The sequence below is a fragment of the Petaurus breviceps genome, unplaced genomic scaffold (assembly GCF_028583685.1).
Source record: "Petaurus breviceps papuanus isolate PSGF00001 unplaced genomic scaffold, PetGlider_PUasm1.0 188, whole genome shotgun sequence".
Lineage (NCBI taxonomy): Eukaryota > Metazoa > Chordata > Mammalia > Diprotodontia > Petauridae > Petaurus > Petaurus breviceps.
In genome coordinates, this window is record NW_027185804.1 from 10533664 (window position 1) to 10559481 (window position 25818).

General features: G+C 40.6%; 1 protein-coding gene across 2 annotated transcripts in view; it reads left to right on the forward strand.

Annotated features, from left to right (window-relative positions):
* The window catches only part of NAV2 (neuron navigator 2), a 464415-nt gene that overhangs the window by 177324 nt on the left and 261273 nt on the right, over positions 1–25818 (forward strand). Inside the window, exons 5-7 of one of the 2 annotated variants that reach the window (XM_069091282.1) lie at positions 10739–11009; positions 14875–14943; positions 24562–24716. In XM_069091282.1, the coding sequence (XP_068947383.1) occupies positions 10739–11009; positions 14875–14943; positions 24562–24716 (495 nt within the window). The remainder of the gene's footprint in view (positions 1–10738; positions 11010–14874; positions 14944–24561; positions 24717–25818) is intronic. The other variant, XM_069091283.1, reaches the window with a different exon arrangement.

Consider the following 25818-nt stretch of genomic DNA (forward strand, 5'->3'; position numbering starts at 1 on the left):
TTTGTTGTTTAATGTTTTTATCACTAATTTGGATAGAAGCATGAAGACCATACTTAGCACATTTTCTCATAATACCAAGCTAGAAGGGAGAGCTAATATGTAGGCTTGATGTAGGAAAGACTTCCTAACAATTTGATTCATCCACAAATGTAGTGGACTGCCTTGGGAGTTAAGGGATTTCCCCTTACTGGAGGTCTTCACGAAGAGACTGGAAGACTATTTATCAGAAAAATTGTATAATTTTTTCTAGGTGTCAAGTAAGGGGTGCTCTATGTGGGGGAGGGGGGGGACAGAAGTGTGAGCAATGTGTAGAAAACTGAAGAGAAGCAGCTTCTGACCTGACATAAAGAAGAATCTCCTAGTGCTTTAAACTGTCCGAAAGTGGGATAAGATGAGCTGGGAGGGTGCTGGATTCCCCATCATGGAATGTCTTCAGTTGAAACACCACATGTTGGAGATACTGTAAAGGGAATCCTTTAGCTTTTGGTTGGCTAAGTGACCTTTGAAGACTTTTCCATTTGAGACATTTTGTGAGGTCACAGCCTGTTCAGGATCACAGGGCTAGTAAGTAGCAGTCAGGTTTTAAATCTGGGTCTTCTAGCTCTACATCTAGAATCTTCCGAAGAATTTTTTATACTGGATTGTGACCTTTGGGAAGGATGGCAGGTGGGGGTGGGTTACACTCTTACAATGTACTTTTTTGCTTGCATTTCTAGCCATTCCCATAGAAGTAAGAGAAGTGTTACAGGACTTTGTGGATTTTTTAAAATGTATTTTTACATTTTTTAGGGGCAGCTAGGTGAATAGAGCACTGGGCCTGGAGTCAAGAACACTCCTTTTTCTGAGTCCAAATCTGGTCTCAGAGGCTTCCTAGCTATGTGACCCTGGGAAAGTCACTTAACCCTACTTTCCTCAGTTTCCTCATCTGTAAAATGAGCTGGAGAAGGAAATGGCAAACCACTCCAGTAGCTTTGCCAAAAAAAAAAAAAAAAGACAAAAACCCAAATAGGGTCGAGAGGAGGAGTTGGACATGACTGAACAGTGATAACAAAAACATATTTTATTCTATTTTGTTGGTTTTATTTTGTTTGGGGAGTTTGTTGTTTATTCTCCTATGCCTCATTTGGGATGAAACTAACATATCAGCTTTTAGAAACTCCCAAAGATACACACCCCTCCGCCCTTTCCCAGTGACTAAAAATGCCAGGGAGATAAGTGTGTTTACATCTTGTCTTGTAAGCATTTTAAATGACTTGAGGTCATGTGTCAACTTGTCTTTTAGGGCACCTAGCCATTATTCCAGGACCAAAATAACACAGCTCAGGGAGTACCCAGCAGAGGATATAGATCATGGAGCTAGATGGATTCCATTCATGAGATCAGTATATGGTCACTTCTGTGTTGTGGTGGCAGAAGTACTGACTTGGGAGTCAGGGACTGACCCTTTGGGCAAGTTGCTTAATCTCCCTGATTTCTTCATGTAAAATGAGGGAGTTGAATTGCAAGGCCCTTTGAGCTATTATCCTTTGGCTCCTCTTTCAATCAGGCCATCAAAGGATAGAGAAGTACTAAGGCGAGGGGGTTAGTTCCTTACAAAATATGGACTTCGAGGTGGCTAGGTGGCACAGTGAATAGAGCACCAGCCCTTGAGCCAAGAGTACCTGAGTTCAAATCCAGCCTCAGACACTTGACACACTAGCCGTATGACTTTAGGTAAGTCACTTAACCCCAACTGCCCTCCAAAATGCAAAAAAGAAAAAAAATGAAAGAAAATATGGATTTCTACACATATATGATGGCCCAAAAGTCTTAGTGTCGTTTTAAGTTTCTGGGCCACCCCATCCTATGCCTACTGCATTCTTCTGATCTGCCAATCTGGGCAACTTCCCAGAAAAAAAAAATAAAAGGAAATGAGGCTAGTCTGGGATGGCCAGTCCCTGATGATCCCATCCTATCTTTCTAAGATCCATCCCAGTTTGAACGTTATCCTTTATAGGATCTACATAGATTACAACCAATAAATAAGGTAGGTAGGACGCAAAAGAAATTAGACTGTAGTGATGTATAAATTGTGATGGAAACTTATGAGACATAAATAATGAAGTAGAAAGAAATTTTAATATAGATTCAGAGTATCTGTATTTATGTCTTGGCTCTTCACTTTAGTAGATGTAGCATTTTGGGCAAGTGATTGAGTTTTTCTGCCCCACATTTTTTTTTTAAATTTAGAGAATCTCTTAAGATCTTCTCAAGGTATAAATCTATGGCCCTAACATCCTACAATCTACTAAATTGGTCTGCTGCTCACGAGTTCTGTGACCTTGGAAAGGCATTTTCCTTGCTTTCAGTTTCCACAGATGAGGAGAGTTGGCAGTGTGGGGCAGGTTAAACAATTTAAGGTCTGAGGACCAGAATTCAAATCCCAACTCTTCCACCTACTTTCTACCTATGTGATGCTAGGTTGTTATTTGAACCTCTCTGGGCCTCAGTTCTTCATCTATAAAAGGAGGCAACTGGATTTAATGATTTCTTAGGTTTCTTCCAATTCTAAATCTTTGATCCTCTAACTAGATCTTTGAAATCCACCTGTGTGTCTAAAATTATTTGATTCTAGGAATCATGATCAGGAAAACATTGTGGCCTGACTTTTTTCTTTTTTAAATCGCTTATGGAGGGGGCAGCTACGGGACGTAGTGAATAGAGCACCAGCCCTCCAGCCTCAGTCACTTAACACAAAAAACTAGCCCTATGACTGTGGATAAGTCAGTTAACCCCAATTGCCCTACCTTCCCCCTTCAAAAAAAGCAAAAAAAAAAAGACAAAACAAAACAAAAACATGCTTATGGAGTTGGCTGACAATCTTTATGGCTCTTTCACAAACATAGTCAGAAAATATAAGAAGAATTGAACACTTATTATTTTGGAAATGATGTATGAGAGAAGTCATGGTATAATGTCCTTTTAGCTCTTGCTTCTCTGTCCTACAAAAGTCCCTGCCACTACTGAGTTTCAGAATAGGGACAGGGATGTGATTTCTTTGCTATAGTGAACTCTCTGTACTTTATCAGTAATTTATAGTCTTAGAAAGCATACTTAGAGAATTAATTATCTTCCCTTCTTTTCTACCACCAGCAACTGAAAGTGTTGTCTTTTTCCTCTACTTTTCCTAGAGCATTTGGTCTGGATATCTCCTTTACCCCCATCAAAATTCACTCTTTTATATATGTACATATTATATATAAAAATATATGATTTTATATTATAATTATATATTTCATATATTTATCTTTCTACATGTATACTACACTCGTAAGTTCTCTGAAGGTATTTAATGGGTTCTTAATAGTGGCTTTTTGAATGACTGACTGAATGAATTGTGTCCCAGGTCCTTAGCACAGTGCCTTAAACATAGGAGATACCAGATGTTGGGCCAGTGAAGCCTAAAGCCACCCACCCCATGTTAGTCTCGAGCCAGTACTTTTTGGAGCATACCATACCACAAGTAGGTATCTCCAGTACCAACCAATGGCCAAACATCTGGTGATAGACTTTTCTGAACTAAGCCAGGCAGGTTCTCCAATGATACTAACTTTGCTTATAACTGGTCCATTTTCAAAGTCTTTCAAGTGTAGACGACCTGCTAGAACATGTCCTTGAAGAATCCAAGGTCAGGGCCAAGCCCCAGGGAAGCATTAAAGCAGAATCCTATGCTGCTCAAGAAATGTTTTTCTCCTAGTTATAAAATTGTATTCATTGTGAGTAGAGATTATTTCATTCTTTGTACTTGAATCCTCAGCACCTAGGACAATGTCCAGCCTATAGTAGATGTTTAATAAATATCTGTTGATTGATTGATTGATTCTGCTCCCTTCTTGCTTTCTACTTTATAAAAGGAGAAAACGAGGGGAAAAAAAACCACTGGCTATATCCTAAAGCAACAAGGAGATAAGAGGTTATATTTGTAATATAAATGTATATAGAATATATGTAAGTAGCTCTAAAGAGTGGACCAACTGGAATAGATATGACTTATTTTTAGAATGGTAGAGGTGGAAGGCACCTTAAAGATGGTGTTTGTTTTGTAGTTGAGGAAACTTGGGCCCCAAAGGGAGAATGACTTGCCTTTTATAGAACTAGCAGACCAAGGAATCATCAAATAACAAAAGAAGGAGAATATAGGATCATGCACTGGGAAGTTCTAGTGTAGGCCCTCTTTATTTTCCAAGTAACAGGTCTGGAGACATAAAGTGATTATGTCCAAGGTTAATCAGATAGCCGTTAATCAACAGGCATTTACAAGTGCTTAATATTTGCCAGGAACAGGGTTGAATACCAAGGAAAGAAGGGGGGAAAACAACCTGGAAACAGTCCCTACCTTCCAGAAGTTTACATTCTAATGGAGGAGACAACTTATAAATAAATAGGAAAGAAGGAAAATAATGGTAGAGATGAAGGCTCAAATGCCTTGAGGGACTAGGAAGGCCTGACATTTTAGCTTATTCTTGAACAAAATGAGGGGTAATGAGAGGCAGATATGAGAAGGGAGAGTATATCAGGAATGGGAGGGATGCCAGATCCTCTAACTCAGTGGGGTCAAACTCAAATAGAAATGGGTCCTTGTGGGCCATTTATTGACTTAGCTACAAATTAACATTATCTGTGTTTTATTATATATATATATATATATATATATATACATATATGTATATTTTTAAACATTTCCCAGTTACATTTTAATTTGGTTTGGACTGTGTGCATACAAGTTTGACCCCTCTGTCCTAACCCCGGGTCCCTTTTCCATTCACCAAGCTCCCTGCCCCCAATTTGAATCAGAGGGTACAGGCATTCATTTGGTGCTTTTAACATCAGTAAAACATTTACAATATTATCTCAATATCATCGTCATCATCATAACTAACATTTATATTATTACGTGCCAGGCACTGTGCTAAACACTTTACAATTATTATCTCATTTGATCTTTTGAACCCTGGGGTGGGGGTGGGGGGCAGGTACTATTATTATCCTCATTTTACAGATGGGGAAACTGAGGTAGAGATTAAAGTGATTTACCCAGGGTCACACTGCTGATTCATATCTCAGGTAGGATTTGAACTCACCTCAGCTTTCTTATCGACTTCCTCCTTCTGACCATTTGGTTCTTCCCAATGGAAAAGGAAGCAAAGGCTTGGGGGTTGGATATAACTGTCCCTTGTCCTGGATACTTTTCCCATATCCTATGAGTTCAAGGCCAAAGGTCAGAGCATTATGTGAACAGTCACCCAAAGCTGAGGTCTCAACTTTCATCATATTTGCTTGTCTCGACTGGAACATTCGGTAAGAAGTAGCTGCCTTTCCAGAAAATTCAAAATAGAAGCAGTAATGAAGGCTGGGAAGGGGAGAGCTAGGCAGCAGTATAACATTCAGGTGACTAAACACTTAACAGGCCCGGACATCCTCAAGGAGGGAATTTGCTGCTGTGCATTGTCTCCTTTCCCAAACCCCCACCCCCTTCCCCCAGCCCTAGCCTCCCCACACCTTTAAGAGAGCTGGAGTAAAGGAAGCTGCAACAGGAAGTAATCCAGACTGTCTTAATCAGCAAATCACATCAGGGTTTGAGTACAATGGCAAACTGCCACTCTGTTCTCTAATGGATAAGTGAGTAAAAAGAGGGCCCTGTTGTAAACATGTGGCCCGCTCTTGAAAGGAGTTCGTTCATAGATTTATCCCCATCACCACCCCCACCCACTCACTGCTCTTCAGACCCGGCCCCCTGCTCCCTAGGACTGGGAATGGTCTTCCTTATCATTTATCACCCTTTGGGGAGGGAAAAGCCTTCTGTGGCTTCTTTTTCTTTCCTCTCCTCACTGCCCTCCCAGGTTGCAGGCCTCCACTAGGTTGGGATGAAAAGGAATTTGCCTCCCCTTTTCCTAGGAGCCCCATTTCTGGTCTGTTCTTCCTGCTGGGTGGCCCAGCACCAATGGGTTAGCTTTTTAGGGTCAGGTGCAAGACCCATCTATCCGATGTCTGGTTTTAACTGAGAGGGAATTGCTTAAGGAACAAAAATCACTTGCTTTCATTTGCCTCTGTCTGTTAACAAATATTTTATTCCTGTTCTGTTCCTTGTTATGAGCAGCTTGAGGGAGATGGGATTTATCATCTGAAAATAAATCCATTGTATTGTGAGGTTCTTTTTCCTTTTTTTTTTTCTGGTATTCTCTCCCCTTGTTCCCCTTTTAGAAATATAAAAAAAGAGACCAATTTTAGGACAGTTCCTAAGAAAATGTTGGATTGTAAGAGAATCATTCTCTGAGAATAAAGTATTCCTTCAACAGCTCCTAATATGAACTATATGGGACTTGAATTTGGGTTTACCTAAGATGCTGCTCCCTTTGTGAGCTTGAGGAGCTCACGTTAGCTGCTTGGGCCTCATTTTCACCATTTGTAAAAGGAATGGATAACACTGGATAGCCTCTGAGTTCCTTCTAGCTCCGGAGCTATGTTCCTATGATCTAAAACGAGGAAGAGGAGGCAGAGAAAAGATGGTGGAATAAAGGCAGGGACTCTCCTGAGCTCTCCCTCAAACCCCTCCAGAACCTTTAAGTAATGACTCTAAACAAATTCTAGAGTGGCAGAACCCACATAAAGACAGAGTGAAACAATTTTACAGCTGAAGACAATTTAGAAGGTTGGCAGGAAAGGTCTCTTGCACCAGGGTGAGGGCGATTTATGGGGTCCCTTTGCTGGTACCAGGAGCAGGATTCCATTGCATTACCTTTCTGGGTCACAGTCCTGGGTATTAGCTCTAGAGAAAGAAGAAGACTAGCATAACAGAGCTTTTGGCCATAGGGGAGCAGGGACCCTGGTCACAAGAGAGTGCTTGTGGTCACTCATAGACCAGAATACAGTACAGAAAAGTGGCAAACATGCCTCTCTCTCCAGATCATATAAGAGCTAAAAACTTATAGGCCCCCAGAATTACCTCTGAAACAGCTGCAGAAAATACCTGAAGCCTGGGATAGTGTCCTCTCCACTTGGGAAGCATAACTCCACTTTAGCAAAGAGTTAAAAGTCAAGAAATCGGCTGGAAAATTAGCAAACGGAAAAAAAAAAATCTGACCATAAAAAGTTATTATGGTGACAAGAATGAACAAAACTCACTCAGAAGAAGACAACCAAGTCAAAATTCCTGCATCCAAAGCCTCAAAGAAAAATATGAATTGGCCTCAGGCCATGGAAGAGCTCAAAATGATTTTAAAAATCAAGTAAGAGAGGTAGAGGAAAAATTGGAAGAGAAATGAGAGTGATGTAAGAAAATCATGAAAAAAAGGGTCAACAGCTTGTAAAGGAGGCACAAAAAAATACTGAAGAAAATAACACCTTAAAAATAGAATAGGCCAAATGATAAAAGAGGCACAAAATCCAATGAAGAAAAAAATGCTATGAAAAGCCAATTTGGCCAGATGGAAAAGGAGATATGAAAGCTCACTAAAGAAAATAATTCCCTAAAAGTTAGAATTGGGCAAGTGGAATGGAAGCCTATGACTTTTTGAGACATCAAGAAATAATCAAACAAAATCAAAAGAATGAAAAGAAAGTCTTCTGTGGGTGAATATCTCATTGGAAAAACAGTTGACCCTCAAAATTGATCCAGAAGAAATTATTGGACTACCTGAAAATCATGATCAAATAAAGAGCCTAGACATTCTCTTTCAAGAAATTTTCAAGAAAACCTGCCCCTTTATTCTAGAATTAGAAGGCAAAACAGAAATTGGAAGCATCCACCAACCATTTCCTGAATGAGACAATAAAATGAAAACTCCTAGGAATAGCCAAATTCCATACCTCCCAGATCAAAGAGAAAATACTGCAAGCAGCCAAAGAGAAACAATTCAAATATCGTGGAGCTACAGTCAGGATAACACAAGATTTAGCAGCTTCTACATTAAAGAATTGCAGAGCTTGGAATATGATTCTGGAGGGCAAAAGTGCTAGGATTACAACCAAGAGTCACCTACCCAGCAAAACTGAGTATAATCCTTCAGTAGAGGAAATGGACATTAAATGAAATAAAGGACTTTCAAACATTCCTGATGAAAAGACCAGTAGTTGACTAGAAAATTTGACTTACACATACAAGAGAAGCATAAAAATGTAAACAGCAAAGAGAAATCATAAGGGATTTAATAAGGTTAAACTGTTTACATTCCTACTTGGGGAAAATGATGTTTGTAATTCATAAGAACTTTCTCATTATTAGGGCAGTTAGAAGGAGCTTACACAGACAGAAAACAGAGGCATGAGTTGACTGTGATGGGATGATTATCTAACAAAATAAAATTAAAGAATGAGAAATAAGAATGCACTGGGAGAATAGGAAAGGAAAAAGTAGGGATAAATTATCTGACATAAAAGAGGTCTGAAAAATATTTTACAGTGGAAGGGAAAATAGGAGAAGTGGAGAAAGGAGCACATGTACCTTACTCTAATCAGAATTGACTCAAAGAGGGTATAATATATAAAGTCAGTTGGGTCTAAAATTTTTTTCTTATACACAAAAGTAGGAAATGAAGTGGATAAGGGAAGTGGGGTGGGGAGAGATGATAGAAGGAAGGACAATTTGGAGGTGGTAAAAGTCAGAAACAAAACACTTTTGAGAATGGACAGGGTAAAAGGAGAGAGAGAGTAGGATAAACAGAGCTAAATAGGATAAAGGGAGATATATAGTTGGTAATCAGTAGTGTGAAAAAAATTTTTACAGTGAGCTTCTCTGATAAAGATTCATTTCTTAAACAAATAGGAAACTGAGTTAAATTTATAGAAATAAGAGCCATTCCTCAGTTGATAAATGATCAAAGGATATGAACGGGTAATTTTCAGAAAAAGTAATCAGAGTTATTTATAGTCATGTGAAAAAATGCTATAAGTAACTATTGAGAGAAATGAAAATTAAAACAACTCTAAGCTACTACTTCACACTTGTCAGATTGGTTAAAATGATAGAAAAGGAAAATGACAAAAGTTGGAGGGGATGTGGGAAAGTTAAAACACTAATGTGCTATTGGTCAAGTTGTATACTGATTCAGCCATTACATAGACCATTTTGGAACTATGCCCAAAGGTATATAAAACTATGCATACCTATTGACCAAACAATACCACTTCTAGGTCTGTATCCCAAAGAGATAAAAAACAAAAAGGAAAAGAACACATGGGGACAAAAATATTTATAGCAGTTCTTTTAGCAGTGGCAAAGAATCAGAAATTGAAAGGATGCCCATCATTTGGGAAATGGCTAAAGAAGTTAGGTCATATGACTGTGATGGCATACTATTGTGCCATAAGACATGATGGGGGGGTAGTTTAAGAAATAAATATTGCAATATATGCAATATATGAACTGATCTATAGTAAAGTGAGAAGAAACAGGAAATCATTGTGCTCAGTAATAGCAATGTAGTGATGATGATCAAATATTGAAAGACTTTCCTACTCTGATCAATATAGTGAACCAAGACAATTCCAAAGGATTCATGATAAAAATATTCTATCCATCTCCAGAGAGTGAACTGATGAACTCTGAATGCAAATTGAAGTATAATTTTTTTATCTTTTTTTTTGCTTTTATTGAGATATTGCTAATATGGACATGTTTTGCATGATTTCATATATATAATTATTATCATATTGTTTACGTTCTCAGTGGGTTGGGAAGTGTTGGGAAGGAAGGAAAGTATAGAACTTAAAATATAAAAAGAACAGAATGTTAAAAATAAATAAACATCTTTAAAAGTTAAGAAGAGGAAGAACAGCACATGGGTGAATATTGGGCGAGAGCAGGACAAGAATAATTGAAATTATTTGGGTTATTCATGGTATCTTCTCCTTTATCTTGTGATATTGTTCTCTAAGAAACTCCCTCTACCAATGGAGTTGCCTAAGGCACTAAGAGTTTAAATGATTTATCAAGGGTCATACAACAGGTATGTGTCAGAGGCAGGACTTGAACCCAGACCTTTTTGCCTCAGAAGTCTACTCTCTACCAATAGTATCATGTTGCTTCTCTAGGGGCTAGACCTGTGATTTCACTAGTATTGGGAATGCCCAGGAGGAAACTCCGTCTACCAATGGAGGCTGGCACTGTCCCTGTAACTTATGGTCTAGTGGTCTAGGGTCATATGGCAGGTATATGTCAGAGGTGGCATTGAGGCCTTCTCACTATCCATCATGCTGGGGCTGCTATTTGGGGAGGAGAGTGTGTGGAAAGGGGGAGGAGGAGAGGAAACAACTCTCCCCCTGAAAAAAAAAAAACCCAGAAAACAAAGGACAGAGACCTATATAAGAACAATTAAGTTGACTTGGTGTTTGCGGACATCACCCCCGCTGGGTCAGTCACCTCACTTCTCTCACAAGTAGGACCCACTTACTCTGTGTTGCCTGAGTTTTTATTGTCCTCTTACAGGTTGAAAGTATCTGGTAACAGTCTGCCAGCCCCAGGTTGGAACTTGCCTTTTATCTCTAATGTATCCATTACAGAGGGGAAAAAAATAATTTCTTTGTGGTTAAAGCTCAGTTTTAAGCAACTGTGATACCAATTAAATTTTCAGGAAGTCTGCCTTATCCTGGAGGAATTCAATTCCAAGTGCAGGCTGAAAGGGACCATCACTGGTTTAGGGGAGAGGAATGGGGCCCGAGGGAAAGATACCCTTCTGACAAGCTGCTTTTTATTATCTTTCAGAAATCCGGAATGGAAACCTGAAGGCCATTTTAGGCCTTTTTTTCAGCCTATCCAGATACAAGCAACAGCAGCAGCAGCCCCAGAAACAGCATCACTCATCTCAGCCAGCCCCCTCTGCAGTGGTGTCCCAGCTGGCCACATCTCCCTACCAGGGTCAGATTGGGGCACCACAGCCTCAGCAACAGGTGCCGGCTACCCCCCAAACCCAGTGCCAGCCACATCCACCAGCTTCACATCAGCAGTCAAAAGCACAGCCAGAAATGCAATCCAGGTGGGGCTTCCTTTTTTTTTTAAGCACAGTTATCTTCATTTCTGAGCATCTCTCTATCATGGAATATGTTTTTCCTCTAAGGATCTTCAGGGATAGTGGCTCCTGGTAGTCTGGGAGAGATGGCTTCAGTGTAGAAGTAGATAGAATAAGCCAGTCTCCTGTGAATTGATGGGATTGCTCATTTTTTTTGAAGGGGGTAGGCAAGGCAATTGGGGTTAGGGACTTGCCCAAGGTCATACAGCTAGTAAGTGTGTCAAGTGTCTGAGGCTGGATTTGAACTCAGGTCCTCCTGACTCCAGGGCTGGTGCGGGATTGCTCATTTTTATAGGTCAGGGTGCCCCCAGTCAGAATTAATTATCTGGTTCAATTATAATGCCTATCATATTCATACCAGCATGTAATAAAATGACCTTTGTAATAGACTTCAGAGATCTCTTATATTTCTCTTTTACATATATTGGGTATCACAATGGTAAGTGGTATGTAGAAACAAACACTTTTCTTTGGAAAGACAGCTAGGGTAGAGTTTTAGATTTCAGAATCAGAAAGTCTAAATTGGAATCCTGTGTCTGCCATTTACCAGGCACATGACCTTGGTCAAGAGAGTTAGCTTTTCTTAAACTCACTTTGCCCATTTGTGAAATGGGAATAAAAATGCATGTACATCCTACCTCTATAGGGCTGTTAGGATTTAGAGCTTAGTCCAATTCCTTCATTTAATGGAGGAGGAAATAGACACCCAGGAAAAGGAAGTTACTTACATGAAGTGATGTCGGTAAAAAGTGACAGAGTCAGGGGTCAGACTCTCTGAGGCCAAATCCTGTCTCTTTCCTAAACCACATGGTCACTCAACTGTCTTTGTACATTATAACTTCTGCCTGTTTGTGAAGATCAAATAAGGCACTGTGTGTAAAGCATTTTGTAAAATACTATTGTTATTATTACTGATGCTATCTCTCCCTTGATTTTATATATATATAATCTATGTATATGCATATATACATACACGGGCACATATATACATGTACATATATAATTGTGTGTATATTTATAGGAAATATAGAAAAATATATAATATGTAACATATTGGGTAACATGGTGGCACAGTGGATAGAACACTGGGCTTAGAATCAGAAAGACTCATCTTCCTGAGTTCAAATCTGGCCTCAGACACTTACTAGCTATGTGACCCTGGGCAAGTCATTTAACATTCTTCGCCTTAGTTCCTCATCTGTAAAATAAGCTGGAGAAGGATATGACAAACCTCCCCAGCATCTTTGCTAAGAAAACTCCAAATGGGGTCACAAAGAGTCAGTTATGACTGAAACATCCAAACAGCAACAATATATTATAATATTGTAAAATAGATAACAGATGTAAATAAAAGTAATAAGTAGTTATGATGTGTAAGTAACTATATGTAATTTACATAAATATACTTATATATGCAAATGTATTCATGTATATATGACACACATATATATGGTGTATCTCAGAAGGGCTACAGGTAATATGGTAAGATAAAGGCTCCTTGTTTCTCAGTCAGAAAATAAAACAATTTATACAGCGACTAGGGTTAGAGTTGCCCTATTGAACAGGAGCCGTGGATTCTCCATCCCGTGTTCCCTCTGAAGGTGGGAGCACCAGAAGACCATTGATGTGACTTTCTTCTCTGACTGTGATCTAAAAGTAGGGGCCATGTTCTCCAACATACCGTGTTTCCCCGATAATAAGACACTGTCTTATTAATTTTTTTGGACAGAAAAACACCAGAGGGCTTATTTTCAGGGGAGGGCTTATTTTAATGAACATTGACAACAATTTTAATAAACAGGTAAATGTGAACAAAAAAAAATGTACCTTTATTCAATAATGAATTCAATAAAGAACAGGATGATGCGCTCACTGCTGCAGCTCTGATTGGATGCAGCTCAGAGCGCAGCGTGTGTTTCACCCGGGGGGGGATGGTGCATACAGAGGGTACCGTAATGTAGCGTGTAGCACAGGGGATCACCTTCACTACAGTAGCAATCTCAATAGGGCTTATTTTCGGGGGAGGGCTTATTTTAGAAGAATCTTACACAGTAAAGGGGAGGGCTTATTTTTGGGATAGGTCTTATTATCGGGGAAACACGGTACTAGCTTTCTTCACAAATCCACGGTGAAGGATACATCATCTAGGAGATTATTTGAACCTTGCTTTGAAGATATTTATATTCTCATTCTAAGACACTCCCTGGAGGGTAGCACATTATCTAAGTTTCCAGCTTTTCCTCTGGATTGTACAAAAAAGGAGAGAAAGAGAGGGAACCTTTTTCATGAAAAGCCACCAGAATGACACAACCGGATCTTCATGACATCATGATGATATTTCACACTTAAGCCTTCTAAACATGCTGTCATATTCCAGCTCTTCTCATGACCCATGCACCAGACATGTGTGCTTTTGTAGTGGTTTCTCATTTTGTTTTCTTTTCAAAGCCATATGCCATTTCATACATTAGATTATGACATCATGAGTATTTTTTAGGGTCTATAACATAAAGACAAGTCCCCAGGGCTTATTGTCTTCTTTGACTATATCTGCACACAGCCAGATATTCAGATATGGAAATATTCACAGTTTCTCAAGTTTGTTTGGGTTGTTTTCCAGTTGTTTGACATGCCTAGATTCCCCTTACATCTGGGAAAGGTTAAAAGTATTGTTTTAGGTTATTTTAAGGGCAACAAAGCTAAGTTCAAGTTCTTTTAAATTTACCCTTTTAATTAGGCTTAGGTAATACTCAGCGGAGGAGCAAATACTCTTCTGTATGTCTTGACCAACAAGTGTGGTAGACAATACATTTCAACTGTTTATCCCATTTGGTAGACAATACATTTCCATTTAGAAACGACATGGAGTACCAAAATGAGTTTCAGCCTCAGAGTCAGGAACACCTGGATTCCAGTCTCATCTCTGACAAACACTGGCTGACTGACCCTAGGCAAGGCTCTTTAACCATCTGGGGCGCCTCTCCAAAATTATAAATTGCAGAGAATGTACCAGCCTGTGTTGGTCAAGGGAATTTCCCCACCAGGAGTTCCTTATGCTGATAGAGTCCAAAAATACAATCCAAAAAACTCTCGTTTAAATGACTGTTTTCACACCCCAGGAAGCAAAAATGAAAAGCAACTACATAAACTTATGATATTTATAGATGTGTTTGGTAGCAAAGATCCTGTTCATTAATTTGAAATACTCTATGGAAGCCCTGAAAGAGATATCTAAATATCTATGTTTTGTAAGTGTAATAGATTGCCAGCTTATTACACTCCCCATAGAAATATTAGTGGCCAATAATACAAATACTTATAATATGCCTACATATGTATGCATACATATATATTCAGGCGAGAAAAAATAAAGTAGACCAAGAAATTGTATGCAAAGCAAGAATGAAAATCTTGTTACTTGCAATATCTTGGATAATTTTATATCAATTCAATGGAAATTGGTCAGGTTGATGATGTCAGATCCCAGCAACCTGGTTGGTGGCAGATAAGCACAGTGGAGAGAGGAGTGGATTTGGAATTGAAGAGCATGGATTTCAATCTTGTCTTTTGTCTATTACCTGTTTGAACCTGAGCAAGATATTTTACTTTCTGGATCTCTGCTGAATCATCTGTAAGAAGAGAGTGAACTTCATGACAAGTGAGATCCCTTTTACCTCTAAATCTATGAGCCACTAAGGTCAAAAGGGAAAACTAGAAATGGTCTGTTTCCATCCATCGTTGATGTCCTATAAGTTGTGACTTATTTGGGTAACATATCTTCTCTCTGCTCACTTACCTCTTCTACTTTTTTTTCTCTTTCCCTATCGTGCAGTGCATCATCCAGGGACCCATCTCAAAGCAAACTCATCCGGTTCACTCTGGGTCAGAAAAAAATCTCTAGGTTAGAGTTTCTTCCTGTTCTGCAAAGCATGGTTTAACCCAATCGCCTTTACCCTTTGCTTTTGCCCAGTTTCCTTTTGGATTTCCACCCCCAACTGCATGTTTGGAATTCAGGTTAACAAAAAAGATGGCACTCCTGTTTACTCAGGATCAGAGAGCTGCTAAAACTGACACAGAAGGCATAGGAAGTATTGAAAAGTGGTTTTCCCTGTGTGTGTGTGTGTGTGTGTGTGTGTGTTGCTTTGATTATGTTTATTTTAATTTGCCTTCTAATTTTGTAAGATTTTTCTCCCTTCCTTACTCTGCTTTTACCTTGTTCTGCTCTGGTATCTTTGACACTTTTATTTTCTATGGTTGAAATACTTAACAAGTGGTTGGCGTTTTCTCTGGGGCAATAAAGACCTGAAATGTGGATCTAGTAGGTAAAACCTCAGTACAGATATTTGTCTTTTTTTTTCACACCCTGAACACCATAGCCAAAAACATCTAATCTCCCTGAAGATGAATGAGAGTCACAACTGCCTGCTCTTTCCTGGATTCCAAGCTTGCCTTGCACACTTTGTCCTGGGAGGGCTTCCTCCCCTACTCAGGAATGCCATTCAAATCATTATTTGAGTTAGTCTTCTGCTATTTGTACGTTTACTTCATGTACTTTGCCGGTTGATGAACTTTACTCCAAATGTCCCATGTGGCATTCTAATGGATGAATTTTTCTTTGCTACAATTTGAATTTATCTTCTTTTGAAATACCCATTTTAGCCTGGAGTGTCCCAAGGCTTAGGGTGGTCTTGTTGTTTTTCTTACTGTTTTAATAGGCATAAAAGTAACTTGGAATCCAAGTGCTAGTCCAGACTTATTTTTGGTGCTAGTGAGAGGCTTCTTTGAATGGCCTTATGCCAACTGATGAGATGACTTTGATTCTGGGTATTGCAGAGGTAAAGGAGGCTAGTCAGGGAACCAGACAATACAATACTGATGGATAGTAAATTCCTCCTGAGAATGGAGCAGAGTATTCCTGTGCAATAGTGCCTGGCCAAGACTGAAATAAACCAGGAGGACTCGGGATGTAGCCTTCCTCGGCATGACAGTGCCAGAGATGGTTACTGCTCCACTTGACGATGGCCGTGTAAACCAAAGCAATACAAAAGTTCTCTGGAATGTTGGTATGTTCCCAGATCTAGCAATGCTCTCGGTGTTTTGAATGCATCCTCTGTATACCCCATTCTTTTGTGATCTGATCTGTGGTACTGGGCCCTGCAGATTCAAAACTTCCCGTGAGTATGTTAAGGAATTGGTAGGAACAGCAATAAAATCCTGTGTGCAAAAAGGGGGATGCAGTGGTAACATGGAATTTAGAATGGAATGATGTTTGGAGAAAGGACTTCTATGCTGGACCTCCTACAAGTTCCTGAGCATATGCATACCAAGCTGCTGTCCTTCCTATGCTGGGTTCTCCCCACCCTTAACCTTTGATGTGGTAGTGGGAGAAAAAACACTCTTCTTACAAGCATGTTAAGCAAGGGAAAAATCAGTAGCACCTGCAGGTTGCATGCAATGAATAACAGTTTTATAGTCTTTTCTCCGCTCTGTGCAGACTGAAGAAATCAATTGTAACTTTTAACAGATGATCTTTCTTTCCTTTTCTGTTAAGTCACTTCCCTTACATTTAACTAAAAAAGCAACAGGTGGGCTTTAAAATGCCCACATAGATTCCTAGTCATTACGTAAGTCTTTGCTTGGTAATGCAGACATATCCTTGTTAAGTCAGGTTTCTTTTAAGAATGAGTTTTCCAGATATGCCTGCTACTATGAGAAACATCCAGTTTATTTATTTTCCTCTGCTTTGCTTCCATTTCTCAGCAAAAGAGGAAATGCTTGTAGCAGCTACTGCTTTGGTGGTGGTGCTTCTTCTGATATCGTGCTGGTCACATGAGGGCAGAGCAGAGAGAGATACTCTGGCATGGGCAGCAATTGCTTGTAGTCAAGGGGTTGGCAGAAATGCCCCTCATGTACCAAGAAAGATGAAATGTGGGAACAACGCTTGAGGGTCTGTATGGCAAGAGTGACTTCTTTCAGGGCGGCTAGGTGGCACAGTGAATAGAGCACTGGCCCTGGAGTCAGGAGGACCTGAGTTCAAATCCGGCCTCAGACACTTGACACACTTACTAGCCGTGTGAATTTGGGCAAGTAACTTAACCCCAGTTGCCCTCCAAAAAAGCAAAAACTAAAAAGACTTGTTTCTGGCACCAAAGAAAAAATCAGAGCTGACAACAGGGAAATCATTCCCTGAGCTTACAGCCAGGTATTAGACAGGTAGAAAACACTCCCAACACCCCCATGCACTTGGTAAAAATTGTGCCCATGTAGTAAAATCAGCAGAACCAGCCATTAACCATGCTGGAACCAAGGTAGTACAAGTAGGGAAAGAACATTAGAGTTACAGTCTAACAGCTGGGATATGATCTCATAATTTGAAGCCTACCCTCAGGCTGAAAGCAGTTAGCACAGATTATAAGAACCAGCACTGGTTACACCCCCAGTGATGGTAATCTGATTCTGGCCACTTTTCTCAACTTTTCTGAGATGTTCTTTCATCAAAAATGCTGTGCACCTTTATGATAGGGAAGCATGAACCTGGCTATGTGACCCGAGGACTTCCTCTTAAAAATCTTAAAGATCTCATCCCTTTCAGACCTTTTGAGAGTGGCTGTTGCGGGATTGTCTCAGGAAGGAGACACGTTCTGTTCAAAGTCCCTGATCCAGAGGGCCTAGTCTTGTGTCTATATGGATAGCTGGAAGGAACTGAGAACCTGGCCAGAAAAGGCTAGGAGTATGTGTGGTTGGTGAGAACTCACTCCAGACTTGGCGAAAGAGACTTTGTTTGTGTTAAGGCAACAGCGAGAGCGTACAACAGGGGAAGAAGGGAGCATCCGGGTTGCATCTGCAGAGTCCTTTGCCTTTCAACTTCTGCTTTCCCCATCTTTGAGCTTAATGATTGTGTTCTTTTTTTTTTTTTAATCTTAGTGTAGTAGAAAGAGTAATGGATTAAAATCCTGTCTCTATTATAGGTGACCTATGGGATTTTAGGCAAATGACTTAATCACTTTGGGCTTCAGTTCTCATTTGCAAGCTAAGGGGATTAGGCCAGATTGTCCCCAGGATTCTTTCCAGTGGTAGATTCCATGTAGTCCTACATAACTTTGTATTCAATCAGTAAACATTTTTAGCACTTCTGTGTGCCACAAAAAGGGGCCAAAGACAGTCCCTGCCCACAAGAAGCTACATTCTAAAGACCACTTGCAAGCTATATGCAAGCTAAGCAGGAGATAATTAACCTAGGGAAGGCACTGGAGTCTAGAGGGATTGGGGAAGGCTTCCTGTAGAAGGTGGGATTTTAGTTGAGACTTAAAGGAATCTAGAGGAGTCAATAGATGGAGGAAGGAGAGCATTTCCAGCATGGGGGATAGGAAAAATGCCAGAGCTGAGAGACAGAGTGTCTTGGTGAAACGGCCAGAAGGCCAGTGTCATTGGATTGGAGAGTATGTGTCAGAAAATAAGGCATAAGAAGACTGGACAGATAGGAGGGGGCCAGGTGATGAAGGGCTTTGAATGCCAAGCAGAACATTTTTATTCAATCCTGGAGGCAGTAGGGAACTTGTAGAGTTAGTTGAGTTGGTGGGTAGGGGTAGGAAGGGTGACATGATCAGACTTATGCCTTAGGAAAATCATTTTAGTGACTGAATGGATAGTGAATTGGAGTGGGAAGAGCCTTGAGACAGGCATTCCAACCAGCAGGCTATTGCAATAGTCCAGCTGTGAGGTGATGAGCTGCACCAGCATGGTGGTAGGGTCAGAGAAGAGAAGGGGGCATACATGAGAGATGTTGTAAAGGTGAAATCCACAGGCCAAAGCTTGGATATGGGGGAGGAGAGAGAGTGAGGTGTCCAGAATGACTCCTAGGTTGCAAACCTGAGGGACTGGGAGGATGGTGTTACCCTCTGCATTAATAGAGAAGGTAGGAGAGGGGAAGAGTTTAGGGGAAAAGGTAGTGAGTTTAATTTTGGACATGTTGAGTTAAGATGTCTCCTCTGACATCCAGTTTGAAATGTTTGAAAGGCAGTTGGAGGTGTGAGATTGGAGGTCAGCTGAGAGTTTGGGACAAGTTAAGTAGATTTGGAGAATCATTAGCATCAAGAGGGTAATTAAATCCATGGGAGCTGAGGAGATCATCCAGAGAAGTGTTACAGAGGGAGAAGAGAAGAAGGCCTGGGCAGAACCCCAAGGGACACCTGTGGTTAAAAGGTGTGATCTGGAGGAAGACTGAGCAAAGGAGACTGAGGAGGAAAGGTCAGATTGATAGAAGAACTGAGAAAGAATGGTGTATCAAAGAGAAAAGAGTGATCAACGGTTTCAAAGGCTGCAGAAAGGTCAAGGAAAATGATGATTGAGAAAAGGCCATTGAATTTATCAACTAAGAGATCATTAGTAACTGAAGAGAGCAGTTTCAGTGGAATGATAGGGTCGGAAGCTGGATTGTAAGATGTTCAGAAGAAAGTTAGAGGAGAGAAAGTGGAAGCATCTATTGCAGATGGTCAGAAGAGTTTTAGGATGATAGTGGCCATGGAAGGTCACTTGAACTAAGTCTTTAAGGAAGCTTGGGAAACCAAAAGAAAGAGGTGAAAATGGAGCATTTCCAATCATGGGGAATAGTTTGTTCAAAGGCATGCAGATGGTAAATGGAATATTGGTTGTATTTGGGGATCAGCAATTTGACTCATGTGATGAGGGGAACCCCTCAAGTGACTAAGATTTGATTTAATTAGTCTACAAACACTCCTTTATATAATTATATGTATACACATAATTTGGGCACCACTTTGGGCAGCTCTTTCTGGAACAAGAACTAAAGAGTCAAAAAGCTCCCCCTGCCCTCAAGAAGTTTATATTCTGTCAGGGAAAACAACATATACACATGTAAGTAAATACAGTCTATACACAATGTAAAGAGTAGTTTATGCTCCTGTGGAGGACTCCACCATCAGGGTGTGCCCACCTGGGAGTGGCCACCGGGGCTCTTCTCAGCTGCTCAGACAGGAAGAGAATCTCTGTCCAAAGCAGCTTCTGTGGGAGACTGACTCTTGATGCTATCGCTGGCCCTGATGAAGTGGCCCCTTTGTCTGCCATGATATTGTTAATCTCAGACTCCTTGACCTTGATCTGCCCTAACCGTCTCCTAACCCTCCATGATTGGAGGCAGACCTGCTTATCACTAGTGGCAGTCCCTGCTTGTCATTTCTCTCACCTCACGCTTCGTCCTGCCCGTTGTTACCTGAACAGACCTTGGCCAGTTGTGACAATGCTAACCAGGTTGATGATGATGATAATGATAACCCAGTGTAAGATATGGAAAGCATTTTAGGCTACCTATCTCATCACAGCCTCGCCAGAACTCTGTCATGAAAGCGATGAAACTATTATTATTCCTTGTTAGCAGAAGAGGAAACTGAGTCTCACAGAGGTTCAGTAAATTGGCCAGGTCTGCATGGATAGTAAGGGTCTGAGTTAAGATTTGAACTCAGGTCTTCTGAACTCCAAGCTCAGTATAGTTGATTCATGTTCCTGTCAAGCCCATGCCTGTACCATGACAGGTGTAGACAGATGACTCTCTATCACTACAAATGTCTGTGCCCCACATCCCAGTCCTGTCTGCTCAAGACAGTAATGCATCCCCACAGCTCTGGAATGAGAGCATCCCTTTTCTCCTTTTTATCCCTCTGGACTTTCTATTTCTTCCTCTTTATAGGAACATTTGGGAAGGGGTGAACATGTACAACATTCTGGGGCAAGCCTGCAGGCCACTTAGCTGGGCATAAGGACCCATCACACAGATTGCCAAAGAGGTTAAACACATCTAGCCCCCAAATTCCATGCATTTTCACTGTTTGGTAAGTATGCCCCTATGTTTGGAGCCGTACTGCCACACCTCCTTCAGGCATAGTTTACAAGAACCAGCAGCAGGGACCCTGCAGTGAAAGTGATCTGATTCAGTTAGATGGTGCAGTGGACAGTGTGCTGGGTCTGGAGTCAAAAAGACCTGAGCTCAGATCTGGCCTCAGACACTTACTTAGTAGCTGTGCGACCCTGAGCTATCTACCTCGGTTTCCTCACCTGGAAAATGGGGCTATTAATAGCACCTACCACCCAGGGTTGTTGTAAGAATCAAATGAGGTGATAATTGTAAAATGCCTGGCACATAGTAAGCACTATGTCTTATTATTATTGTTAATACTAACTGCAGATTTTCTACAATTAGTATTTCTACCCCCGTGCAACAGAAGATAGCATCATTCTGAGAGTCAGGTCTACAATCGGGACAGGTCCACTGCAGAACTTTGCTACTCATGCCATTGTGTCCTCCTTTAATTACATTGGAACTGCTACATCCCTGAACATCCTCTACCCACTTGCCTTTACCACCTTGTACCATCTTTGGAATTGGCCTTTATGGCAGCAATTGACTTCGCTAAGAAGGACAAAAGAAACCCCTCATTGAGGCAAATGGTCAATGCTGGGCAGGAATAGATAGTCTTCAGTTCCCGTTGTCACTTTTTAGAAAAGGGCTGTTTCCTCCTTCCCTCATCCAGGGCTATACATCATAGAACTGTTTAAGAGTCTTAGCAACATAAACTTTATTGCCCTTCACACCAGCTCATGTTCTCTCTTTTCTCTCCAGCCATCTTTCTTGTTCCGCCAACAAGAAGATGTTTAAAGAGGGTGCCTGCACATGTATGTGTATACACATAATGCTTTCTGACTGTGGTCATCATTGCCTGGCACTCAACAATTTACATGGAAAGAGATGGTTACATGCTTTGAAAGCTGAGCATTCAGCATTATCACTTGATCTAATGAAAGGCGGCTGGGATGTCTGCGGCCTTATAAACTCAGCTCTGTAGATCTCTAATTACTGGAAACAACCAGTCATGAAGCTCCCAGACCGAAATGTTGGCCTAGACGGGCTGTATACTGAAGCAGAGAGAGTTCTGGACTTAGTGCAGCCTGGCTTTAAATCTTGCCTCTGATTCTAGCTGTTTAACCAAGAGCAAGTCATTGAATTTCTTAGAACCTTAGTTTTTTCAACTGTAAAATAATAATAGAATGGGGCAGCTAGTTGGTGCAGTGAATAGAGCACTGGCCCTGGAGTCAGGAAGACCTGAGTTCAAATTTGACCTCAGACACTTAACATACACACAAAAAAACTAGCCATGTGACCTTGAGCAAGTCACTTAACCCCAATTGCCCTACCTTCCCCCCTCCAAAAAGCAATAATAATAATAATAATAATAATAATAACGCCACTTACTGTGTCTCCTTCACAGGGCAAATGAGATCCCATATGCAATTGAAAATCAATTAAAACATTTATTGAGCGCTCACTATGTGCCAACCACTTTTTCTAAGTTTCAGAATACAAAGAAAGACAAAAACATGTCCTCAAGAGGCTCACGTTCTAATGTGACTAGATATATACAAGACCTGTATAGCGTCAATGGGAGTTAATCTCAGAGGGGTAGACTCTAACGTCTGAGGGGTAATTGGGAAAAGGCCTTCTGCAGAAGAGAAAAATTTGAGCAGAGCCCTGAAGGAAGCTTGGGAAACCAAGTGATAGGATTGAGGAGATAGAACATTGCAGGCATAGAGGCACTAAGTGTAAATGTGTGGAGATGGGAAATGTAGAGTCCTGCGTAAAAAGCCATTGGAGCAGAATTAGAGTGTGTAGAGGGCAATGAAGGACAAGAAAGGTACAGTTAGGTGGTGTAATGGATAGAGCACCAGCCCTGGAGTCAAGAGTTCAAATCTAGTGCCAGATATTTATTAGCCTTGTGTCCCTGGGCAAGTCACCCCCAATTGCCTTTAAAAAAAAAAGAATAAGAAGTCTCAAAAGGAAGGACCCAAGTTAAAAAAAAAAAAAGCTTTGAATGCCAAAGTGAGCATTTTCTACTTGATCCTACAGGTAATAACTTAGCCACTGAAATTTATTGAAATGGATTGTGACCTGTTCAGATATAGCCCTTAGGAAAACGACTCTGGTAGCTGAGTGGAGAATAGTCTGAAGAGGAGAGAAACGAGGTAGAGAGACCAAACAGAGGATTCTTGTCATTGTTGAAGTGATGAGGGTAGTAAGTAGGGTCGTAATTGTGTAAGTGGAGAGAAGGGAACTTACATGTGAGATATTGTGAAGTAGAAATGATCAGATTTGGCCAGGATTTTGATCTGTGGATTGATGCTTCTGAAGTGATAAGCCTGGGTGATTGGGAGGGTTATATAAATGTCATTTGTTTTTAACTTCCTTAGTGAAGGGACTCAAACGTTCTCGAAGAAGATATGGAGAAGAGATAGAAAGTTCCAGTGACTAGATTTCCAAAGTCCTTCTTAAAGGGAAGAGTCCTTCCTAAAAACCAAGGATTGAGATATATATATTTTAAAGAAAAGTGAATGATAGTCTTTAAGTAAATAGGCAATATTCTAAGAAGAGCTGTACATATTTAAGCCATTCATAGTCTGATGCAATAGACTTCAGTGTAAAATCTCTAAGGAAGCTATTGATTAGATATTGAAAATAGGTACTCATTTGTTCTGTTGTTTCCAAAATAACCTGTCTGTTTTCATTTCAGGTGTCTGAGTTTCTGCGCTTGGTGATTATGTTTCTGTTGAATATATTTTATGATGATTTCTCAATTTCTGCATTGCCATATAGATCAAGCCTCTCCTTCAATAACTGAGGCAAGAGTTTAACACCCACATCCTTTTTATCATTCCATATTTCTTAATGTATTCACCTAGGTGTGATTAGAAATTGGTTGACAATTAAAGAATATTCAACCAAGACAAAAAGCAAAGAGAATTTCAGGAGAGACATTGATAAAGTAGAGAGTTTCCAAAGAAGGATTGTCGTGATGGTGCGGGAGCTGGAGAAAAGACCATATAAAAATCAGCTGAAAGATCTGGGAATTGTTATCATGGGCAAGAGAAGGCTTGGGTGTCCACCATAGCAGTCTTTAAGAATTTGAAGCCTTGTTGTGTGGATGGAGGGATTAGATTTGTTTTGCTTGATGTCAGGACTGCATTGGTGCTTTATGACCAGAAATGATAATAATATAGAAGGAATTCTTGCCAAAGTATAGGTTGCACTCAATTCTGATTCTGAGATTTTTTGAATTTCATATTTTTAAGCACTGTTGTTGGCTTGGTTTTTTCTTTTGCTGTTTGTTTTTAGAGAAAAAACTCAAGTGTTTTTCTAAAAAGTAAGACCAAGTTTATGTTTGGGCATTGGTTCATTCATTCAACAAGCATTAGGATATTCCAGTCCCTGTGCTAGCTACTAGAGATACACAGACAAAATATGAAACTGTCACTCCCCTCAAGGAGTTTCCCATCAATTGCTGTGTTTGTTCCTAGCCCCCTAAATATTTGCTGTGGTTTGCTTATGATTTTAAACTTCTCCAGACCCAGTTAGCCTGGATGCTCTCCTGTTCTTAGCTCCTGCATGGTTGCAGCCCTCTCTCCTCCCCTTCCTTGGCCAAACCAAATCAGCCACCTGTTGATTTTTCCATTTCAGACTCCCAGGTCCTACCACGAGGGTATCAGCTGCAGGCAGCGAAGCCAAAACTCGTGGTTCTGTTAGTGCCAACAACCGGCGCAGCCAGAGCTTTAACAACTATGACAAATCCAAGCCTGTTAACTCCCCACCCCTACCGCCAAACAATGAGCAAGGTAAGTCATCTTCATGGGGTATTTTTAGCTGTTTCCCTTTGCTCTAAATCTATGGGGAGAAGGGTTTCAAGCCACGTAAAAACTTTAAAAGGAATAAATGTAGGGGGGAAACTTTGAGACATTGAATTGTCTGAAATGTTATTCCCAGAAGTAAAAATGAAGGGCATGGGGTTTTATTTCAGGCTTTGCTTCCCTTGGGGCAAGGCAAGCAGCCCACCTAGTTCACCTGTTTTAAGATGCTGTCCTTCTCAGTCACGTGGGAGCTTTACACACCTGAGGTCCAGGTGGTACCTTTCCCCCGGGGGAGCTAGGCCTGAACCCAGCTGGCTTCAGGAGGTGTCCATGTCTAAGAAATGCCCCTGCTTCATCATCCTCAGCCTTTGCCAGCACTGGCCTCGCCCTGAGGGGACTATGCTTTTTTCAGCTCCCCATGACTTCTCTTTCAATAACAAGAGCTTATTCTCAGGAAAGTTATTGATCCAAGCATCACTGTATTCCCAGGATGTAAAGGAAAGAAGAAGTGTGAGGTGTGAATAGTGTGTGTGTGTGTGTGTGTGTGTGTGTATTGAAAGCAGGCACTTATCTGTTGTAGTGTTTCCAGAGTAGCTCGTATGTTTTCATTTAAAGTGTTTGGGTATCTTTGTTTGATAGCAATTGTCTCAAATATAAATTATGATGATTTTCCAGTTTCTATATTGTTATTGCCATATACAGCGAGATTAAAAAAAAACCCACTTGGTGTATCCCAGCAAGCCCATAAATCCTTATGATTTCTCTCCAGTCCTGGACCTTTCATTGTATAGATGGTTATCGGGAACCTTCCTCTTTCCTTTTTGGTGCTCCCTTTTTTCTCTCTTGACTTCAACAAGCATTTATTTAGCTCCTGCTACATGCAGAGAAAATGGTGCTAGGTACTAGGGAAATACAAAGATGAAATAGGACTAGATCTCTGCCTTCCTGTGTAGTCAGATTGAATACACAAATAACTGTCCATGATAAGTGTGCATGAGAGTTCTAAGCTAAGTACTCTGAGATTCAAGAGTCTAAGCATAATTGTTTGAGGAATGGTGTGGTCGGGTGAGAAGCAGAAGGGGGAAGGAAA